At 36.5% G+C, this 23,395-nt stretch overlaps 1 protein-coding gene across 11 annotated transcripts in view; it reads left to right on the top strand.

Annotated features, from left to right (window-relative positions):
- The window catches only part of SPATA6 (spermatogenesis associated 6), a 51,111-nt gene that overhangs the window by 3,917 nt on the left and 23,799 nt on the right, over window positions 1-23,395 (top strand). For 4 of the 11 annotated variants that reach the window (XM_040705413.2, XM_040705410.2, XM_046944872.1 and 1 more), the window contains exons 2-11: window positions 466-603; window positions 2,123-2,171; window positions 3,047-3,088; window positions 4,361-4,485; window positions 9,048-9,128; window positions 11,680-11,958; window positions 13,534-13,621; window positions 13,760-13,798; window positions 15,135-15,199; window positions 16,182-16,360. In XM_040705413.2, coding sequence (XP_040561347.1) covers window positions 466-603; window positions 2,123-2,171; window positions 3,047-3,088; window positions 4,361-4,485; window positions 9,048-9,128; window positions 11,680-11,958; window positions 13,534-13,621; window positions 13,760-13,798; window positions 15,135-15,199; window positions 16,182-16,360 — 1,085 coding nt within the window. The remainder of the gene's footprint in view (window positions 1-465; window positions 604-2,122; window positions 2,172-3,046; window positions 3,089-4,360; window positions 4,486-9,047; window positions 9,129-11,679; window positions 11,959-13,533; window positions 13,622-13,759; window positions 13,799-15,134; window positions 15,200-16,181; window positions 16,361-23,395) is intronic. The other 7 variants (XM_040705414.2, XM_040705412.2, XM_046944874.1 and 4 more) reach the window with 3 other exon arrangements.

Raw genomic sequence — 23,395 nt, 5'->3', positions numbered from 1 at the left:
TTCTTTTCTGGTGCCTGAACTGAGTATGGAAATAGAAGCATATACATCTACCAGCTTCATTCACCCATTATGTAGGCTACGTCTGGATTTTTCTTTGTACTGTTGCATCGTGGAAACTCCATTCTAGACTTCCATCACTCTTCTTTTAGAACATGTGTCCTTTGATTAACTCACAGTCTGTATATGCATTTAACTGTACAGACCTAGGATTGGGATACTACTTTTAGTTTTGCTTTAAGACAGTGGAACATGTTTACTTACAGTAGGAACTTGTTCTTGGTTATTTTAAAGTGGTGACGATTTTTTCTTGTCATTCTGTACAAATAGAACTCCTTTAGAAATGTTTCCACTCCGACTCTCAGCAATCAACTGTTTCAGCCTTGACCGTTTCATTTTTATCCTGAAAACAGCCATTACTTCTTTAACTAAGGTTCAGTTTGTTTAATGTATGTGTTCCTCTTACAGATAACTTGCCCTGGAGTGCTGTTGAAAGACAAAGAGGAGCTGTATCTCAGTGTCTCTATACTTGGGCAGTACAAAAAAACTCGATGCGTCCCTGCGGCATTTCCACTTTTGTTTCAAGAAAAACTAGTATTTGAAAAGGTAAGATAATGTCAAATGCTGATGCAAGGCAAATAAAACATATCCCATACACACAAAAGCTCATTGCAGAACCCTGATATGCAAGTAATCACACTGAGGACAGCGTAAAATTATAACTCCTGCGTCTCTTTAGCACAACAGAGGTGTGCAACTGTATTATCCACATACTCAAGAAGTGACTTAAGTGACTCAAGAAATACACATACTGAAGATTATATATATTTTTAGGTGTTTATTAGTTCTTTTAGGAACTGTCCTTTTTCAGTATCTATTTTCCTAGCTTGGAAAGAACTAAATATTATTGCTTTTAAAATGATGGCAAGATGTAACACAAAAACTATAAGATGTGGGAGAGTCCTTAATCAGTAGAAAGATAGGATAGCAGCTCAAACCCTTTTGGTGATGTCTTTTCCTTTTGAGATCCTTTATTCATAGTTTGTCACTAGAATTCCCAAGTTAGTACTCTGCCCTTTTAATTTATAGTTGTTTATCACATATTCTGAGTCCCTACTAGCTTCATTATTAGTACCACAGGGGTAATGAAACACAGAATCTTACAGATATGATCTGGTTCCTTGACTACCTGTGAATAATAATACTTTGCCCTTTCTAGTTCTTTTCCTTTAGGCATCCCCCTGCACTTTCAAAACCAGACTGAGTAAACATCAGTGATACTCTTGTGATGTAGGTAATATGAAAACAGTGATAATTTTACCAACCACTGAAGAATGGAAAAAATAAAAAAGAACACAATATTTCATTAAAGGCAAACATCCCACAGTCTACTTAAGGGAAATGTACTGAATACTGTTTTTGTTGTACTTTAGGGGAATTCCAAGGCACAAGAATTTACTTACTTAGAAAAGAGCTTAACACAAAAGCTGAAGTAATAACTATTTTCTTACAAATAGCTGTTCAATGAATCTGGGTACTTGTGGCATAACAGTACTTTAGTATTTTCAAGTGTTTGGTATGTGGAGCAGTAAAGTGATTTATACCACTCCATGCTTTGTGTAGAATTATAGGGAAGTCCATTATGTGCTTAATATCCATTGAAATGTTTTTGCAGGAATTCCTCCCCAGTTCCTTGCCAGTACTTGAACAGTACTCTGTACACAAATAAGTTGAGCTTGAAGTGTAACTAACATTAAAGAACATATTCTTCCTCTATCAGAATTCTAATGCATTCAGTAATTTTTCTTTCTCTCCTGAAATTTTCTCAGACAATACTTTCCTCTGTGTCTTCAGCTCTTCACAATAGCTCCTAATTTAAATATGGGCAGGTAACCCTGAAATGGCTAGAAAGCATCTGACAAGAACTGCTAGCTTTCTATGAATTTGATCATGTGTCAAATGATAATTTCAGCTTCCTTTCTCATTCCAAGAGGGATAGGACTCCTGACAACCATCTGAAGCAGGGAAAAAAATTTTTTTTAGGTTTTGTTCTTCTTCCCTCAGAGTTATATTTGATGACTTTGACTATGCCATTATTTGCTTTTAATATTTATTTACTTTCCAGACATTTGCTAATATAGTTGATCCTGGAGACCTTGTGGAGTTGCTAGAAGGTAGGTTCTGCTTTTTGTGCCTGTTGTGTTGTGCGCGTTAATGTTATACACATATGGGCTTTAAAGATGTTTTGGAGATCTTAATAATGTTATAATTATCTTTTTTATCAAGAGCCTGTCATCTGAAAAGTTAGCAGATAACTGATGTAGTGCATTACATAATAAATACATTAGGACCATAGCACAAGTGATATTATAGCATAGATTTGTTATCAGTACAAGCATAAGTTTCTTGCTGTCTTTTGGATAGTACCAACTTAGCCAAAATGCTGTTAACTAAGACAATGCCTCTAGAATGTATACTGTATGCTTCAGAACAGGAGAAGGGGAAAACATCCTAATTAGCAGGACATCCAGTTGCTTATCCAGACCAATAATGGTTTCCTCTGTCTGACTCTACTTATTTGATTAATTTCAAATGAAAGGTCTTAATTTCATATGAAATGTCTATATGTATGGACATATATGTTTAAGAAAATGATATATGCCTACAGTAAGCAGTCTTACCACATCTGGAGAATAACAAGTTTTAATGAGACAGCACCAGCCCTTCATGCAAATTGTAAGAGTATGCTCCCTAATGCAGGGAGTTATCTGAAGAAGTGGTTAAGCTAGCATGAGCTTCTTTACAAGATATTTTCAAAGAACAAACTTGTAAGCAGGTAGAACTTACCAAATTCTTAGTGAAAGAGTTGCTTTTTGTATACTGCTAATGCCGTTGTGTTAATCTGTAGTACTTAAGCAAGTTGTTCTTTATTTACTCTTATTGTGGGTGTTGCTGCGTATAGTGCTATCAATCAGTGGGCAGTTTTCTCTTTAAGTAACCTCTCATTTTAGTTTTTTTAACTTATGAAGAAACTTTTCTTCCTTTCTAGTTGACACAGCAGTACTTGAACTAATACAACTCGTTCCTCCAGGTATTGTATCAGTCTCTTCATAAATTATGCAGTTTAATAGGTGAATTTCCATGAGGACATTGCCCATTACAGCACAATCACTTTTTCCAACACAAAAACAAAATAGGAAGCATTTCAACAAATAGTTCTCTGAATATACAATGTTAATAGATCAAGAGGATCTCATTCTTGAAATAGAATAGCAACTGAATATTGAACTTTGCCATGTCGGAAAGTGATAATATTTTAGAAATAGAAAATAAACTGAAATCATCCAGCACATTACTTATTAACTGCATCAGGATTCACTTGCAGAGTGTCTGTCTGTGAAATTCAGTGTATCATCTTGTTCTCAGAATGGCACTTTTTTTTTCCTTTCTGTTTTAATGGTGACCACTGGGAAAACTCTTGTCTTCACTATAAGTATTACAGGTCGCTTGGGATATGTGACAATAATAAATAGCAATTTATCATACTTCTGTTATTGGTTTTGTGTGATTATAAAAATCTATTTTAATGAAATTCAAGTGTTCCCATGAATAATGCAAGTCTGCACTTTATTGGAAATGAAGTCAAGTTTGAAAGAGAACTCGTTTGGAAACTAGTATTAAAAGCACTCTCTGTTACTTCCCTTTAGTAGTTTCAAAGAAACAATTGCTTCTCTCAGGTGATTCACAAGACTTATTTATTCAAGAAAATGTACTGAGTGTGGATTTTTATGGGGGGGGGGTAAAAGATTTTGACTTCAATAATTTCAGGACTCAGAGGTAGGTGTGATACATCCCAGTGGAAGGTGACAAAATAACTGTAATAGCACAACTTAAAGTTTTTTTAATAAAAACATGCTTTCATGGGTTTCCCCTATAGAAAATATTTTAAAATAAAGTAGCAGACCACAATACCTTGAGAATCTTGAGGTACTAATTTTGATGTTGCTTGGATTTCTTTCTGATAACAATTTGCGATTTAAGAAGCATCAGTGTTCTGTAATAGGGGATAAGACATTTTTTCACAATGTATTGGCTAAAAACTACTAGTGTCTTCTGTGTCATGGAAAGTAGAGAATGAGGAAACTATTGAAGGGATTACCTTGAAGAAATTTCTGTAGCTTCTAATGAAGATTGCTTCAACTGCTCTCTATATACTTTTTAAATAAGTGAACTGTACTTTTAGGCCACTTTCTGAATATTTCTGCTGCTGATTTGGTTGATGATATTATTCCCTACTGTGACATGAGTTGTAGAGCCTGCTGCTAATTCAAATTTCTAATTAAAGTGCATGTTTTCTTTTTAGTTGGAGAAATTCTAGCTACTTATGAAGAAAATACAAGAGATTTCCTGTTCCCTGACCCTAAGCTTACAAGTCGGCACCACGGTGTAGATCGTGAGATTTTAATGAAGAGGTCCTCTTATTTTACTGTGAGTGAATGCCTTCAGATTGTGTTTATGGTACAGTGTGTTTCAGTGGAGAAACCCCTTGAACTTCTTCAAAATGAAAAGCAATTTCTTCTGACAGATTTTTGCCAGTTCAGGTGTTGAATGTACAAATCCACAGTTGCACTTCAGTGAAGGTATTCTTGTTTTTTTTTCAAAATGCTTCAAAAAAGTGTTTAATGTGAAGAAGTTAATTTCCACATGGTTTGATGTGATTCCATGACATGTCTCTTAATTTAATCCATGATGCAGTTGGTGGTTGACAGGATGCAAGGGGAGGAGAGGGAAATTTTGTCTAAAAATTCACCATTCTCAACAGATGAACCATGTTACTCTCCTCTCTAATCTCCCTTTTTAGCACTTTGTTTTCATTTATTGTAATGCTTAAGACAACGACAATCACTACAGATGTATACAATTCTATGGCATCAGTTCTGTGGATCTCTCTGAGGTCCAAAGTCACCACCAATATACTAAGCGACTGAAATTTAGCTTAGTGCTATATAATTGTTTTTCAGTTCTAAAGCCTGTTCTTCAAGGTCTGTTCAGCCTATTCATGCTCACTTAACTGCCTTTTCTACAATTTTATGAAAGCTATGACAAATGACAACTAATTGGCAAAACGAGTGCAATGGATTAATGTTAATTTTTTGGAGATAAGGGCTTGAGTACACACTGAATGGAAACGAATTCATCTCACACTGCCCTATCAGAGTTTAAGACTGTTGGATCTTAGGTGTCTGTGGAATACCTCAGAAAGGCACTTTGAGGATGTTGCTGATGGCATAAGGGGATGTGTTTTGGAATTTAAGTTGTACTAGTGGAGTGACAGAATGTTTGAGTTAGGACTCAGTTGCCCTATCTGTTGTGATTGGATTGAAAAACACTTTGCCATGGTGGGTGGAAGGCTGATTAAAGGTCACTGGTATCGTTTAGCTGGTATAATCTTTCCCCTGCAAGGGCAACCTGGAAATTGCCCTGTCACTTGCAATTAGAAGTGCTAATTTGGTGTCTAATGCTGTGCTACATTTCAATGAATTAAAACTGTGATTTTTGTGATACAAAGTGTGTGGTTCTGCAGCAGCTTAAACTGTCCCTACAGAAAGAAAAAGCCATTTTTTTTTTGTTATGGCATCTCTTTGATATATATGACTTATCATATGAATGTTATTGGTGGGTAAAGGGAAGGAGGGGGCCACAACAGCCTCCATTTATATGGGTTTTAAGTTGCTGTAGTTTTGTATTCAGCCTTCAGTTACAGTACTGCATCCCTGCATTCTGCTGTTCATTCCTTTCCCATCACTTCATTTTCTCTGAGTGCAAACACAATATGCACTAGTTCAGGGAACCAAGTATTTAAAAATATATATATTTGTCAGCAAAACCGTGCAACAAAGAAGACCTTAAGTACAGAGTTCTCAATACAGCTGCAAATACAGTTGTTCTGGTGTTGTGAGTCAGTGAGAAATTTCTCAGTGATTAGAAATACCTAGAGAAGTTTGTGCATTGTTTTTGTTTGTTGGATTAAGTTATTTAAGTGAAAAAATTATATATTTTCTAGCAAAATAAGGTGTTGTACTTTGTGTGCTGTGAGCAGATGTGCTCAGAGTCCTTTGGATGTGTAACTAAATGATGACACTGTAGTAGCTTTTAGATGTTGACTGATGATAGACAGAAATGTCCTTCCTTGTCCTCAGGAGCAGTGTAAATGAAATACATCCCTGCCCTGAAATGAAGATGGCAGAAGCATCAGTTATACTCTATTGCATCTCCATCACAGAAAATCAGAACAGCTTAAAGAGAGGATTTTGGCATACTGACCCCATTTTCAGGAGTAATAATGAAGCTGTGTTTGATGGAATTGAAGGAAGTCTCTCAAATAGCTACTTGTGGCTCCTCTCTTTGGTTGCCAGATGAGATAGCAATGAGAGGATTTGTGTCTCCACAAGTTGTGAAGTCTTAAATGCCTCCATCTTGTAGTGTTGCCTAAACTGTATTGGCAAGTGTCTCCTGCCAGCACCAAGCACTGAGTGTAAACACTAACCAAAAGGCGAAGTGTTAAACAAGGTCCTGCGGACAAAAATCACTCACGTTATTCATGTGCTATTCAAGCTGAGTTATTCCTACATAGAGAGTTATTTATGGTTAGCTTAGATGCTGAGTATTTTAGATTGACAGCTGTGCTTCACTGGCACTTTGATTCCCAATAACTGTCTTTTATTTAAAAAAAAGTAAAGGTAGCAACAGCAAGGCTATGGTTGTGGAGTTCAGATAGGCAGTGACAAGCGGTGTCTGATGAACACTGCTAACCTGCCAGTTGGAAAGAATCCCAAATTGAGAGGATCAGAACTCCTCCAGAAATCTGGCACTTGGCTGATAATGTCTCTGGCTAAATGTCTTCTGAGGCTTACAAGCACAATACGCATACCAGATATGCCTCAAGTTATCTCTCCTGGTCCAGTGCTGCCCAACTGAGACTTCTGCTGGCTCTTCTGTGTTTCTCTGCAGCCTTTGCCTTTCAGAATATGTTTAAGCCTCAACTGGTGGTGACTTTTGACAGACATTCTTATCTCCATTCCCCACCTTCATACAGTATTTACTTTGTTACTTAAAAAATACTCTTTTCAGTTCCACTGTCTTTCATTAGCATACTGACAGAAGATATTCTGTTATGTACATATATACTTTTTAAGCTTGGATATGTCCTTATGCTTCCTAAAAGCACATATTAGACTTGGTTTTTTTAACTTGCTTTCCAGTGAATATCAATTACTTTAACAGTTTTCCTGTGATGAAGTTAATAGTATATCCATGTCGTATCTGTTCAATGACTGGTACAAGAGTACTAACAAGTCTTCCACTGGCACCACTAACACAGTGGCAGGGAAATAGACCCACAAAACTGTCTTGCTGGATTTTCGTTTATAGAAAGTGTTTGGAGCTATAGGATAGTCCTTACATAATGCTATAGTGAATACCTATTAGCAATCCCCAGACTGAGAATTGCAGGAAACAGGAAAAACTCCTTTTTTCTGTTGATCTGTAAGTTACTTATGAAATGCCCACTTCTGTGTATGCAAGTGCTATCCCGTACGTGCTCTCCATGAACCATTTATCTGAAGAACTGTGATTTTATATGATTTTTATCTGTAAGCATGTAACAATTCTGTTTTCTTTCTCTGTAAGAGCAGGAGGTGCTCTGTTGCTTTTTATAGACTTGCTAATTCTGATATGTCCCTCTTTAAATTGTTGATAGCACTTGACAATTCATTAGTAATAAAAATGAGTTGATTAAAAATGGCCAGCTCTAAAATCTTTTTATATGCCATAACTTGACTTGATTGAATGCCAGACTCTTACTAATTGCTTAACTGAGCTTTCTTGGCATTTTTGTCATTTCATTTCCATAATCTAACCTGGGGCTGGATTGTACACCCTTGTGGGAAATGAATGTGTGTTTAGGCAGGTGGTAGGGAATCCTTTGGTTCAGCAGTAACCTTCACTCATGAAGTTCCTGCTAATTCTCAGCTGTGGGGCAGGATCACAAAATGATGAGCTCCTTTTTGGTTCACAGTAATTTTGTGTGTTCATACAGATGCCTGGGGCTGTACAGCAAGCTTTCTGTGTTGAAAGAAGAGAGAGTAGAAAGCTCTAAGGACACTTGAATCCCTATTTGCTTCTATAGAGCTGTGGTAGATGCTCTTAGATTCTTCTCACTTGTCTGTGGTATTCATGACCTTGTGTTCTTGTATGTGTTTTTTGGTATTGTTGTTTTGGGATGTGACACTTGTGTGTAAAACTCTCTGCCATATATGCCCAGTATGTTTTGTATACATTGGCAGATGCTAAATTTAACAGGAGGCAAAGCTCTCAGAGATGCAGAGGTCTGCCAGTCCATTAGTACACATGTGCTGGTTGACCAGGAGGTCCAGCTGAATCCCACTGCCTCCAAATCAGTCAAACTAGGCCTGCCTCTTGCCAGCCAGGTGCTTAAGAGGCCATTGAAAAGAAGCAGATTATAGGAGACAATCCACAGGAATCAGATATTGCTCTGGGAGTTACAGAACAAAGGGGACTCTTGATGACACTGTTACAAGTGAATAGCTATTTGCAGTGTAGTTGATGGGTTTTCAAAATATTTTGGCAAAAAAGGTGGCACAGTTGAGACTGTAAAAAACATTTCCAAAGTTAGCATTAGTGAAACTTCCAGATCATGACTGGAATTTTTATTGATGCTATACAGCGTGGCATGAAAAATCTTTAAAATTGCTTTTGACTAAGAAATGTATTGAAATGAAAGTCAGACCTTAATTGTTGTACAAAAGCAATATAATCATCTGTAATTGAATTGTCAGAAATGCAAATGTTAGCATCTTGACATTTACCATTGCTGTTCTGTCTTTTCTAATTATCTTTATTAAAGGCTGAAATTAACAAAGGAAATGGCTGAAAATTAGGAATGGTTTGTTACATTAGGTGACATTTACTTCTTTGATACCCTTTATCTTGAGTTGGGGCTTGATGTTCAATTATTGTCTCTCTTCTAGGGAATTGCACCAAAATTGAGATTTTCGACAAGCTCCCTTATTACAGAAAGTCTGTTAAGCTCAGGAAGGAGTCACGTACAGGTTAGCATAATTTAATTGTTTGCAATTTAATTTCTAGATTTAATATTGATAGCCTTCATTCCAATTTTTTTGCATACGCTGCTCACTTCAAACTTTTCTCGTTCTTTTGTTGTGGTTAAAGCAGTTGTCATGGGTGCTTGACAACTTGATTAAATTTTTAATCAAGTATGAGTAACGAGTGGGTTTGGTGCATGACAGTAAATGCTGAGAGTTCCTTGAATCTGAAACAATTATCTGCTGTTTTCTATGATCAGCTGAAATGTCAATCCCTGGTGTATTGCAGCTGGGAAGATACCTTCTCTCTGCTTCTTATTGACACTTAGAATTAAGGTGGGGCAATGAAAGTCAGAAGTTAGAAAAGTTACAAGGTGAAGTCAGAAAAGTCACATTATCAAAAACAATCCAATTAATTGTTTTCCATAATAATATCAGTAATAGCAATCAAAATGAAGATGTCTGTAGCAAAACCTATTGCTTGTATTAATCTGGAAATTCAGCTTCTACAGCAAGTAAAGTTAAAGAGGTAGCTGAAGAGACTGGGGAGAAATGCCCCCTCTGTGTTGGTTCACTTTGTATCACTCTTCCCTGAGCTTGCTGGTTCGTGTCATTGTTTCTTGGGACAGACTGTCACACAGTTACTCTTACATGCTCCTCCTAGTTTAGTTTCTTGCAAATGGTGCAGCCTCGCTCAAATGGAATTGTTGTTAAGAAGGTATGTGTGCAAAAGGAATGAGGTGACTTTGATCCATTTGTGGTATTGTTCATTAGTTCACTGAGAAGACTCAATTTTAGGAAAATATATTTACTGAGACACTTAAAAAAGTAAAATTAAAAAAGCAGTGAAAATTAGTGTTGATAGAAAACTAAACTCATTGAAGGGGACTTCAGCAAGGGCAGCTTGATTTGAAACTAAAGAATGACCTTAAAAGTATTTAATGTGTTTCAAAATTTCCATTAAATTTTCATGGACTACAGTGAGGATTTAATTTCACAACTAGTTTAAGCCAGGAAAACTCACAGTCTGCTTCTGATGAAATTGAAATTATTCTTAGAGAATTAGGTTCTTTTTTGTTTGGGTCAGTTTCACGCTGCGACTCACTACCAGCTGCACATGTGCTAGCACAGGCACAAGAAAGCAACGTGAACTGTGTTTCTGATGCCAGATTCACAATATGTTAGCACAGAACAAATACTCAACCTCATCATTTTTCATTGTTATATATGGAAGGGAAGACACAAAGGTAAGCTGGACACTTTATTCCTAGGTTCTTCTCAACTAAAATAGTGCATGCAAACATTCGTATTTAAGAATAATGTCAACTTCTCAATCTTGAGAAGGAATTTCTAACTGGAAGAAAAAAATCTTACCATGCTTTTATTTTTGAGCTTTTATAACATGAGATTTTGGCAAAATTTGGCTGAAAAGCCTGATTATCCATCCTGTGGTATTCAAAGTGAAAACATGCCACTAAGTAGTCTAATAAGAGTTGTATAATCTAGAATTCCTTGGCCTATAAAGCTTCCAGAGTAATTAAATGTGCGTTTAATGCCAAGAATTGCAAAGGAATGATAATGTATTTCAAATAAAACTTAAGTGTTGGAGTGAGTTTTCCAGACTTTTAAATTGGTCACTGAAAATTTGATGCTTATTTGGAAGAGGAGCTAATCTGAATTGTTAAGTGGGCTTTGCCAGTGAAAAACAAGCAAGCAAACAAAATCCTCGTGTACTGTACGGTGCGCAGGGAGCTGGTGAGGGTGATTGTTTTTCACCTTTCCTCCATTCTATTAAATGTGAGTATTTTAAAAGCAGCATCAACTCAGAGATAAACTTACAATGCAGTATTTGAAGATGGTGTGATTTTTGAAAATTTTGGCTGGAAAAAATACATACTTTGGGTGTAAACTGGCAGCTGGACAGATAAACAACTGTTTTTCTTCTTTTACAGAAGTATTCACATAATTGAAGGTGATCTTGGGAAGATGGTCGGGTTTTTTGTTGTTGTTGTTTGTTACTTATACAAGACATTCTTGATTAAATCACTCTATGGAAGTAGACAGATCACTGCATTCCAAGAAAATATAAATTTCAGAGTACAGTTATGCTTCTTGTGAATTTTAGGCAACTTTAAATGATATTAATGGAGAAGCATTTTGAAGTATGTATTTTAGAAGTTTTAAACAGATGGAAAAAGCTGCACAATTTTGTACATCCAATCCAGATAAAGCTTGTGTTAAATGAACTTGATACAAAATTCAATTTGTTTTTTTACAGTCTCTGTATGCTAAAGGAATGAGCAAACTAATTGAGTGAAGTATTAGACATTTAACTTCAACATGTACTAATGTGTGTTTTAACCTCCTTTTGGATTCTGACAAAATGGTAAATACACTGTTGCTTTTTAAATTGCTGTCTGATTATAGTTTTCTGAGAGGAATTTCAGCTGACATATAGCATCAATCTGTTAAAATTATTAGTTCCCTGTTTCTGTTATTGTCAGTGGTCTTTGTTCTGCATGCTGTCAAAGCAGATAATTTCTCTTTTTCACTTCAGGATGATTTGAATTGGGTGCATCACTCAACTCCAAATGGAAAACTGCAAACAAAGTTACCAAAGAAAAACACGCTTTCACCTGAGAAAAGCAGGCACAGTGTAGCAAGAAAGAACTATGAGCAGCCTACAATAGCTTCCAAGTCACGTTCTCCATCTCCATACACAAAAAGACGAATGTGTGAGCTGTCAGAAGAAGCCAGGCAACGACTGGCCCACTTAAACCTTGGTCCTTACGAATTCAGAAGAGAAACTGATAAACCTCCATTTGTAGTTAGACGGGTTTGTATTCTCTACAAAGTGCTTCTAGCTTAAGCTGAGATCAAACATTGTTCTTTCACTGAATACTGCTCCAAAAATTCATTCATCTCTTAGTTTAGATGAATAATTTTTCTCTCCAGTCTGTCACATAGTTATTTAAATATAAAATTAACTAAAATAAAATTTCTTTTATCTGTTAGTAATAGACAAAGATCAAATTCTTTCATGAATATCTTGGTTAAATTCTCTGAGGCCCCATTTCTTTTTTTCCAGCACGCTAGACAGGATAATAGCTATATAAATTCAACTTGGAAGTAATTGATATTAGTATTAAAAAATCCTGAATAAGACTTTAAAGAAGTGTCTAGTCACATTAAGAGCATGTACACTGCCTCTTTCAACTTTCTGTTAGCATCCTATGATCTTTGAAACACTTGCTTTACTCAAAGCTACATCTCTGATCCTTTGACTTACAGCTGATAGCCTGCATTTAGCACCTTCATGAGAACTGCACGTGGAAGAACTCTTCTGAAATTAAGTAGTTACTTAAAGAAACTTCATTTAAGTGCTTTGCTGCAGGTTCAGATTGCCCAGCCTCTTGGATGAACGTGTTCTCCTACAAATTGCTTTGTTACAATTCAGCCGTCCTCTGTTTTAAGAATATCACTGAGAATGTATAGGGGCCAAGACAGAATTATTCTGGCTCTGTGTTGTGACGTGATTTGTCTACAGTTTTGAACATTTGTCACAGCCATTGAGATAATTTGGCATTTAATTAGTTTGCCTCTCACACTATTTCATTTTTCGTGTTTATGAACAAGTAGTAATAGCTTATCAAATTCTAAAATTCTTTCACAAGTTTTCTTCTACTTGTAGGTACTTTTTTTAGAAATTCAAATTAGCCTTATTAATCCATAAATTATTCATCAACCTTTTATTTATCTCTCTCTCATATTTTTCTTTTATCTCCCGTTAATCAATTTTTCTGGTTTTTGATCTATAGGTGAAGTTCACAGTTTAATTACAACATCTGTAAATACTGATTATTGATTTTTAGTTGCTCTGTTATATTTGTACAGGAAGGAGAAGTCTTGTCTTAATGTACCACTTCCTGACTGCCGTGGCCTTTCTGGAATGAGAACGCTCCTTTTAGAGCGTCTTTCCTGCTGAGGTCTCTTTTGGTTTGGCAGTACCACATTGCACGACCATTTAAATTATGTTAAAATGAAACTTTTTTAACTAGGAAGAGCAGCGCTTTGTAAGGTCTGAACAATTTGGAATAAATATGTGTTATCATAGAGTCTTTAAAAAGATGTCTTCAAAAAGACATTATAGATGAAGGAGAAACTGTCTGCATTTTTATTCCTTTGAACAACATGACATTCAGAGCTTTCTAGAGGTTTCTAGAACTGTTTTTGTTTATATGCAGCAATGCTAATAATATATACGTTAAGAACATATTTTTAAATAGCATTAGAATAAGAATAAAAGATTTCAGGAAGGACTGGATGTGGTCTTATGAACCAAACCAATTAAAAATATGTATAGAGATTGAAACATCTGATACTGTACCTCTTAACAGTAATTTTGCTTCAGGTAGAACAACCAAGTCCTGGTACTGAGCTTCATGCCTGCTGTTCCCTGCGAGAAGGCACAATGGAATCTTGGTCCAAGGTAACACCTGGTCAGTATTTAATACTGCTATCTCTTATTAATGCTTTTGTTCTCTCCAGTAGTTTAGTCAGGTGGGTTTTTTGTTTTGGTTTGATTTTTGTTTCTTTAAACAGTCACTAATAGAGAAAAACCCGCTCCTCTTTCTTAGGAAGAATAAGAGCACTGAATAACCCTACTGTTGCAAAAGGTGGGTTTGCATATTTCTTTACCTCAGGGAACTTGGAACATAGTTATACGTAATAGGAAAGTGGGAGCAGAAAATACCAGAGTCCAGGCAGACGCTGTTGCAGTCCGCCTGTTTTGATTAGTTGCATAGAGGAGCAAATCTGCACCTCAGTCAGTGGGTGTGTTGGTCAGCTTGGAGTGTTGATCATTTTGAAATTCAAGAGCTCTGTTGCTCCAAAAATGAATACGGTTTATATCAGCAGTTTTCTTTAAGTGGGTTTGTGGCTTAAAATTGTTAGTGAGCATCCAGGATGCATATGTGTGTCCTCTTCCACTTTCACTGGTGGCAGTAACTGAGTGTTTTATAGAGTGCGGGACAAAAAATTGAAATCTTATATTTTTTCTTTGTAATAGTACTGGGTGCAGGATATTAAAGGTTTCTCATTCTTGTTGGGATCATGCATATCAATCTGTTGTAGTGAGGTAATGTAATAGACCTACTATCATCTGATACCATTATGTACTTACAAATGAGTTGATGGTATCTAGCCAGTGGTTAGGAGAATGAAACCTGCTTCACCACTAATATCCAAATGGTTTACAAGTTGTATTTCTGTGTCTTGAGGCTTAACTCTAATTTTTGTAAAGCATAAATTCCTGTGATTACAGCACAATTTAGTCTGGTTTTGCTTTTGTGCAGGTAAATGATAATGGGTTGTCTTTATGTTGCTTTTATGGCATAGAAGCATCTCTTTGAGCTTGTGTCACAGTATTAGGACTGCTCACTACAGACTGATAGAACTGATGAAGAAGGCAGACATAATTAAGTGTCATTCCCTTTGGGGTGAGGTGCATATTGACAGTGGTCAAACATCCTGAACTGGTGTGGATTTAATAGTTCTTCCACTGTTGCTTCTGTGATCTTCATACTTGCGTTTGTGAGTCAGTGGTGAGGGAAGGAACGAGGAGGTGATCAGAGGAGAAAGAGGTGGCTGTAGAGAAGCTTGTTCCAAAAAGTGTGGGAAGGTAGAGTAATGTAAATGAGACTTTTTTCAGACTGATAGAGCTTGACTTTTTATTGATTTAGACAAGTAATAGCTTAGCAAAATGTGCTACTTCTGTCTACGTAGAAGGTTGTGCTTGCACTGATTTAATGTTATTAACATTGTATTGAGTAAAATGTGAAGTCATTGTTTTCATCTGAAGATAGAGAAATATTACTGGGAAGACTGTTTAGAATTTCACAGTCTGTAATAATAACTTGGTTTATTAATGTTTGGGAGGAGATGTAAGCTATTTTGTAAAAGATGTTATAAAATTCAGGGCATTCAAATTTCTTTTTTTCCAATTTCTTCAAGGATACAATTTTTTTCTTTCTCCAGACCTTTCTCTTCTTGGCAGCTACAGACCCAAGAGAGCCAAAGTGAGTATTCTGTAGTACTGTTGTTTACAAACTGGTTTTTGGGGGGAAGCTGAGTGAGAAGGTTTGTTCTGTGTAGGTATTTTTGAAACTATCTACCGCACTAACGAAAGCAACACAAAGGATATTTAAAATCTGATATAAGTCTGTTTATCCCTGCTGATGGGTTATTTTGAAATACAGAGCATTGTTTCACATTTGTAAGATGTCCATGCCTATAGGTAAAGGACTTCTCCTTGGCATTAAGGCTTGTGATAAGACTGTAGCAGAGCCTTTAGAAGCGGCTTATAGTAATCTTCCCAGTCATTCTGAGATCCAACCTTTTTCCAGAATATTATGCAAAGGTAGCTCAAGCACAAATGGCAAGCCACTATTTTGTCATTTCACGTTTAATCGTTAAGATTTTGGCTGCTTTGTAAAAAGTGGATCTGAAGATAATGTCAGGGATCTATCTTGTTCTGTTGTAAACGAGGGTAACCCAAGGAGACGTCTGCACAGTGCACTTCAGATTAAGAGGTGCTATGAAAGGAGTAATTGGAGGGCTAAAGGTTGACTGGAGGATGAGCAGGTAGACGGGAGTTTTTCCTGGAGAAGGAAAAAGTCATGGGAAAAAATAAATCTAAACAAAGGTCTCAGACTGAGGGGAGGTCTGAGGCTTATTCGTTTAGACTCTGGGGCATCACTCTGATTCTCTGAGGATCCTGTGAGATGGAAGGATTTAAACTCTGCAGTCAGAATAAGAAGATAGGTGGCCTGAAAATCATGCTTTGCTGTAATATGGCATGTTAGATACCAGCAGGAAACACTTGCTAGTTTAAACTAGGATACCTTTTGTAAAATGGGGATCTTTGCTCTTCTCCAGGAGGTAGATATTCCTGCATGTATGGAAAGCCTGTAACCTTTTAGTTTAAAAAAGAAAACTGTACATCTTGATAGTCATAATACATTTTAGCAAGGTTTTGTTTTTTCTTGTTGTTTTTAACAGGCAAGATCTACTCATGGGAAAGACTGTGACAGTTCTTCTGGTGTTTGTAATGAGGATGTGATCTCCGGTTCACCCAACAGGCTGGCCCGTTCTGGTGGTTCATTAGTGCATTCAGCACCTTCAGCATTTCAGAAGCATTCTCTAAATTCTGTACTAAATCGATCTTCTCTAAGGGAAAGGTAATGACTTGTTTTTGTTTGTGAAATTCTGGAGTCATTAAAAAGAGCAGATGATAACAGTACTTGCATGACTATAGGTTTCGTGTTTGGAGGTATACAGGATGAAAAGACAGGAAATCTTTCCCCGTCAACTGTCTTGTATTTGCCTTTTTATCAGGAGCTGTGTTTGCCATCAACTCTCCGCTTAATAAATACAATACAAATAATATGGCAATGAAAAGGATCTTTGACCTCTCTGTTGCTGGCCTCCCTGAAACAATAAAGCTTCTGATTACGTGTCCCCAGTGTCCACCAAATCTTAAATTTAATTAAAGGAAAAACTTAAATAGGTAAATAATTAATGTTTCAGAGGGCATTAGACTATCAGGAATACAAATATAAATACATGACAAGCAGGATGTTTTAGAGCTATTTGGAAACCTTTTTTCCTTCTGTCCTTTTCACCTTAGTGTACGTATGTACTTCTGGTTGCGCTATAGTCAAATATGTGACTACTTTGAGTAATGTCCATGGGCCAGCTTTAATATAGTGTATTTACAGACTGAGATGATTCTTCTGCTTTGTTTTAAGCTGAAGTATTGGCCTTTGTAGCAATTCTGTGTATATTCATTTCTGTATATATTCATTTTTCTTTTTTTTGTCCTCCAATACTAATATCCCATAATTTGGTGGATTTCAATCCTTAGGTGAGTATGTAGGGCACGTATAGAAGTTCCAAGTGTCTTGTGAGAGTGAAACAGAAGAAATTTCAACAAGTAACAGCTTTTTCATGTTTAAACACTCCAGTCCTTCAAGGAGAGTATTCCCTACTTCCTGCTGAGTAGAATGTGTCCTTGGTACACGATGTTCCTGCTGTACATCTTGCTTAATAGGTTACTAGATGGCTTTCCAGGGGTAGAAAAGTTGTATACAAATCTGGGCCTGAATAACCAAGTTCCTAAAACAATTTGAAGATGCTGGGGATCAACCTGATGTCCTGTCCCTGATTCTGAAGTATTTATCTAAAGCTATACTCATGTATGTATTTTGACAGCAAGTTCGCACTCATTCCAGAATGACAGTGGAATGACAAGCATGGATCAGAGGTCAATGTATGGAAATGCATGCAAATGCAGTTCTATAGATTATAGAAATACAGAAAATAACAACTATTGGGTGTATGGCAGATTGAGAGTATTTGCAAGAAGACAGTCTTATCTGACAGTGATTTGATGGTTATTTCCTCAATCGTATTTTGAATTACAAGGACAAATAGCTTCACGTATACATACTATATTCATCTGATCAATCCATGGTCGATACAGAACTTGACAACTTACCTCTTTCTTCCCTTTTTTGTTTTGAAGTGAGTATGAAGTGAGTGTCTGTCATTTTGGGAGTACTCCCGCAGAACCCTGCTTGTATAGTTGTTAAGCCACTGCAATGCCTTTTGATGATACAGAAGTTCGGGGTCTTGCATAATGCCCTCTTGGGGATTTTGCACCCTTTGTAGCAGTTTCCACTCCTTTCATGTGAGCCTTTTTGAGAGATCTCAAATCAATGCTCTCCCCTTTTCCACTGAAGTTGAGCCAGAAGCAGAACTGTAAACAGATTTACTGTTGGACAAGGCTCCAAAGTTTTGAATATTTATTTTTCGTATTTTATTCTTACATTTTTTTTGTTATTTAGGTCACTTCAGGAAAGCATTTGCTGTGTTGCAAACTGACTCAAAATAGGGTGATGAGGCTGTGCATCTTCATGTCCTATTTTGATATTATCTCCTATGCAGAGCAATGATGCATGTATGTTCTTTCCTGTTCATGATGTCTGGCCAGCTTCAGTCAATGTGGTTAAAATGTTATTTGCCCCCACAGATTGGTTGTTTGTGCATAGATGCTTCATGAAAGCATTAGAACTGCTGCAGAAGAGGAAAATTTGACTTCAGTTCTTGCTTTCATAGTGTCAGTATATAGTCATGCATGCCTAGAGGGTGGTGGTTTTCTTGTGGACTTGCAAGCTTAGCCTTCCTTGCAGCACTGAAATCTGCAGCAAGATACAAAGCTAAAGTCATCCTTCTGTGAAGAAGAGTAAGCTAGTGATAGAAGTCCTGTGAGTGGAGCTATATGATGGCACAAAAGAAATTCTTCTCTCAAGAGACTACAACAGTCATAGCAGTATTTGATCATTTTTTCTATGTTGAGAAACAAAGCTATTTTTCATGCAATTGAGATCAATGGATTTTCTTTATTGATCTGAAGAGTAATCACTTCCAGAGCAAAGGCCATTCCCATGTCTTTTTGAGGTTCTGGTTGTTCTGCTGAAATGTGATCTTACCTGCTGTAAAATATAACAGAAATCCAAGTTCTGTTTGAAGCAAGACAGAGGTTAACTGTTTGGATCAGATAACTTCTGTAATATTCCTATACTGGTTTTCTACCATCTTTTTCTATTGTCTTTTTCCAAGTACTAGGAAAATATCAGCATGAAATGCCATACTGGATCCTACTAAATCCTGACCGCAGGTAGTTTACCTTATATTTTAGAAAGTGGAATGCATCCTAACCTAAGGTTTACCTCTCTGAGAATGAATGCAAAGTTCTGAGAGCTTTCTGCTACAAATTGGAACTCTAAATAATTTAGCAGACTTTTCAGAAGGTGCTCTGGGAAGAGACTGCAACTTGGTCTCCTGCTTGATTTTAGCCAAATATTTTGGAAGTTTTGGAATTGAGTTTCATAGTAAAGTCGTTCTCAAATCTTTTGGGTTTATCATTCTCACCTTTTGAGGAAACTTTCATATTTTGCATTCTCTAAGTTGAATTCTGGGAGCAGCACTCATAGATCAGTTATTGTATACGATAGACTGCAAACACTGTAGTACAGAAGCCTTGTTTCATGTTTGTAACCAACTTCTATACTATTTATCAACTTCATTGCTCAGTAGGTAAATTCGAAAGTGAGTGATGTCAAAACTTTTTTTGCATATGAATAAACATATTCAGAGAAGTGGGAAAGCTGCCAAAGAATACAAGAAAGTGCAGCCCATTACTGGCATCCTCAACATCTAGGACAAGAGTGGCTAGAACTTCTGGTGGGATTGTTGGGTCTGTGGTTGAGATCTTGAGCTGCAGTGTTGAGCTTGGAAGCTGTCTGTCTTTTGGAACTCATGTAATACAGAAGGATGATTTATCTTGCCCCAGTTTTAAAGGCTAGAGCTGAAGCTTAGGAAGGGAAAAGAAAGCATTTGTGAATTTTACATCCCTGCGCTGAAGGGGTAACAATGAACAGGGCTTTTGGAAATAAGGGAAACTCTTTAGAATGAGTTGCATTTTTTTTTTCTGTTGGTTGTTTTTGTTTGTTCTTAATTTTTTACTGAAGAGGAAGAGCAGCTGTCAGCTTCTGCTTCCAAATGCTGAAGCTGTTTTTTGATTTAAGGCATTGGCTGTGCATGGTTGTTTCTGCTTCATAGTAGGTATTCTGGCATTGTGCAAGCAGCCTACTTCCTTCACTTCAAATATTGTGAGAATGTAAGGATTTTCACATTGTTACATTTTCGTTACAATTCATATAAGAGTATGTACCAATATAGTCTCTGAAACACTTTTGCACTTGTACAGCTGCATCTGTACTAAGGTTTATAGCCATCAGGTATTTTAAGAAAAGGCAGAACAAAATTGTATCCTTTATGAAGTAGACCAGTGAAACTGTTAAGTGCAGCTCAGCCATTCTGTTGTGCCTCCATTGCAGACCAGCATATATTGAGAGCCAAGTTCATCTTGGTTCGTGTCCTTTTGAGTGAGTATAAAGTAACTTCTCCACTTTCTGTGCACGCTCATAAACATCCTGACTGTAAAATCTGTGACTCTTTTTCCATGTCAGAGTTAAATATATTTGGGTTTCCTGAGAATCTCTTTTGCTCCATGCACAAATTCTTGTAAGATTGTTGTTTTCAAGGTTATACTTAGCTTAAGAGTTATTTCTTTTCTCCCTTCCCCCCAATTACAGTAGCATCCTCTCCAATTGTGAATCTGGTACCACAGTACTTCATTGATTTCTGTCCTCTGATAGTTTGTCCTTGTATGTGGTTTTGCTCAGCATGAAGTCTGTATCTTTGAAGCTGATGAATTCTTCATGGAGGCCAGATGCACAGAGTTGTTCACAAGGCTGGGAGGTGTGATGGTGAGGGAAGGGGTCACAATAGGCATTGCAAATATCTGCAGCAGCCTTTTGCATTAATTCTGCCGGTCTGAAATGTATCAGTATCTCCTGCTGAAATGTGATATTAACATTTTTTTGCTATGTGCAAGTGAATGATTGGATTGTCTGACATTTGCAAATTCCTATTTATTACTGCTCTCAAGTTTGCAAGCTGCTGTTTTACTGGAGTACGTGGATGGATGTGTTCTGTTTGTATTTCCAATGGAGTATTTTGTCCTAATGGATAAAATTGTATGCAAAAAACAGCTTTAATCTTTAACACAAGACCTAGACTGTGCTTGGCTTCTTTTTTCTTCTATCAAGGTAAATGTTGTCTGCATGACCTTAAAAAAAGCCTTATCTCATAAAGAGTATAAATGCCTTTAGTCACATTACAAGGGAAAATGGTTCTGTTTCCTTGATTGTACTCGACACAACATCTTTGAAATTAATCTTGAGAAGTTCTCTGATTGATCTGGCTTTTTCTAGGTCACTGAGCTATATTTCCAAAGTGTTTATACAATCTATTGGAATCAATAAACAATTTAAACTGATGTAACTGCAGAATGTTTGCAAGTCCCAGAGAAAATTGGAAGTATGACAAAGAATACAGCTGTAGAAGTTTATTTTGTTTATCAGGACAAACAGTCATTGAAGTGAAATGACTTTCCTTTCAACGTTGTAGTACAATACTGACACCTTAATCACATAAATAAGTAAGCAGTCTTTTTAAAAACACTGTATTGGTCATGTTAGGCAAACGGAATCTTGTTACTTATGGCTTAAGGAGCTGTGCTCTAACGCCTGTTTTTAAAACATTTCCAGTAGGAGAGTTAGAGTATCATAAAAAGGTTTCACTTCAGATTATGGGTGTTACATTTCAAAGCAGGAATTTATTCTAGTTTGCATTTTGGTGGATGTAAACATTAACGTTATGACTTTAAATGTGGTTTAGACTCAATAGTTATTACTAAAATTAGACAACGGCAACACTAGCAAAACTAATTAAAATAAGCTGATACTGCTTTTAATCATACTTAAGGTTTTCATTCTATTTTTCCCTTGATAAATTAAGTTTGGGATGTATGTGAGTGGCCAACATTTCTTATACCACAGCGCACACTAGTGGATTGATCAATGAAATCACCTGGAGAAGGAAATCTAATGATTCTTGATTTAAGTAATTTGATTTTCTTCTTGCAGACGTAGCCAGATATTTTCTAAATGAATACAGTGGCAAAGTGTGTTTTCTTTTTCCAAAAGTAAATGCACCTATCTCCAAGGATATTTGTAAATTTGAGATTAATAACAATGATCTGAAATCTTACATAGGAATTTCATAAAATTTATTTCCCCAAGGTAATCTGTTCCAGCATCTCACTGCCAGCAAGCTGGATTTGGAAGAGCAGCAGCCACTGTATAAATATGAGGGAAATGCCAAACTTCATGACTAGCTTTTATTTCTTAAATTGAAAAGACCCACTGCATCTAGAATGCAGGTTTTTTTTTAAACATGTGCTTTGGATGTTCCTTTAATATTAGTGTTTGTAAGGGCTAATTGAAAGCCATTAGATGCTTTTAGGAGCTTTTTCACTCCTGCCTGATCTGATTCATTCGAAGTAGTGTGTTTTAGCATGACTACAGGGTTGGGGTTTTGTTCAAAACACTGCTAGTGGCAGAGCACACGCCTTGTAATGCTGTACATCAAACTGAGTTTGACTGTGTTAAGGAAATGAATGTTCCTGCCTGCCTAAATGACTTAGACCTCTATTTTCTATAAAGTCAATGCTTTCTTCTCTTAACAAAATTCACGCAAACAGCTTTTCTTTTAGGAAAAATTATGTGAGGACTTTTAATGCAACAAATCCTTACATTCTATATGCGGAGTAATTGAACTATATGGATTTGCCATACATGCTGTTGGATTTGAAATTAATTGTAAATGTTTAAGATGCTGATATGGATGTTGTTATAGCCAGCTCTGTGAAAATCCACGCCTGTAATGAACCAAAGATAAACAATGTTGGATGTCATTAGAAATACAGAAAATACATCCCCCCTATAGATTATATGATTCATCCTCACAATATTGTGCCATTTATTGGCACCCTTTCTTGGAGAAAAATAGGAGCGTTCAGAAACGGATGATTTGATTTAAGGAAATTCATAAATGGACTGAAAATATTGGGGCTGCTTAGAATAGAGAGATTTTGGAGAGCTAAGCAATAATAACGGAGACTGTGTTAATTATACACCGGACAATAAAAGAAACGGAAGCAGAGAACTACTCACTTTCTTCCTGTATTGTTGTATAATAACAGAAGATATGAGAAGTGGACAGAAAGGCTCATAGCCCCAATCCAGCTGATCTACAGCTGGCTGCTTGGCTGGTGACCCATATTCATATTTAGCACGAGTTTTTGTTTTATTTTCTTGGTGCAAATCAGGTTCTTGGATGTTAGGAAACATAGAAATGAAGATGCACAGTCCTGATTTGGCACCCTGTTTCTATTTGCTCTGACATTTTTACTTACACAGTCTCTTAACTCCTTTTTCCCCACTGAATTCATTCTTGGTGTTTTCTCATTTGTTTGTTGGTTGGTTTTAATAATACATGTTTGAGTGTACTGAAGTCTGGAGATTGGTGTGTCAATAATCCTATCCTTAACATCTCGATTGCATCCCCTAATAGTCTGAGAATGACTGTTGTGAATTTTCTGCCAGCTTCTGAGAAGGATGAGAACCTTTTCTTTTTTTTTTTTCCTTGAATAAACTGGGGGAAAAAAAAGTTCTGCAAAACATAAAAGAAGATCCAAAAGTGTCTGTGGATTTTAAGTCAGCCATATCAAGCAAACTACTTTT

The sequence above is a fragment of the Gallus gallus genome, chromosome 8, assembly GCF_016699485.2.
Source record: "Gallus gallus isolate bGalGal1 chromosome 8, bGalGal1.mat.broiler.GRCg7b, whole genome shotgun sequence".
Classification (NCBI taxonomy): domain Eukaryota; kingdom Metazoa; phylum Chordata; class Aves; order Galliformes; family Phasianidae; genus Gallus; species Gallus gallus.
This window is presented reverse-complemented; position numbering and strand designations above follow the sequence as displayed.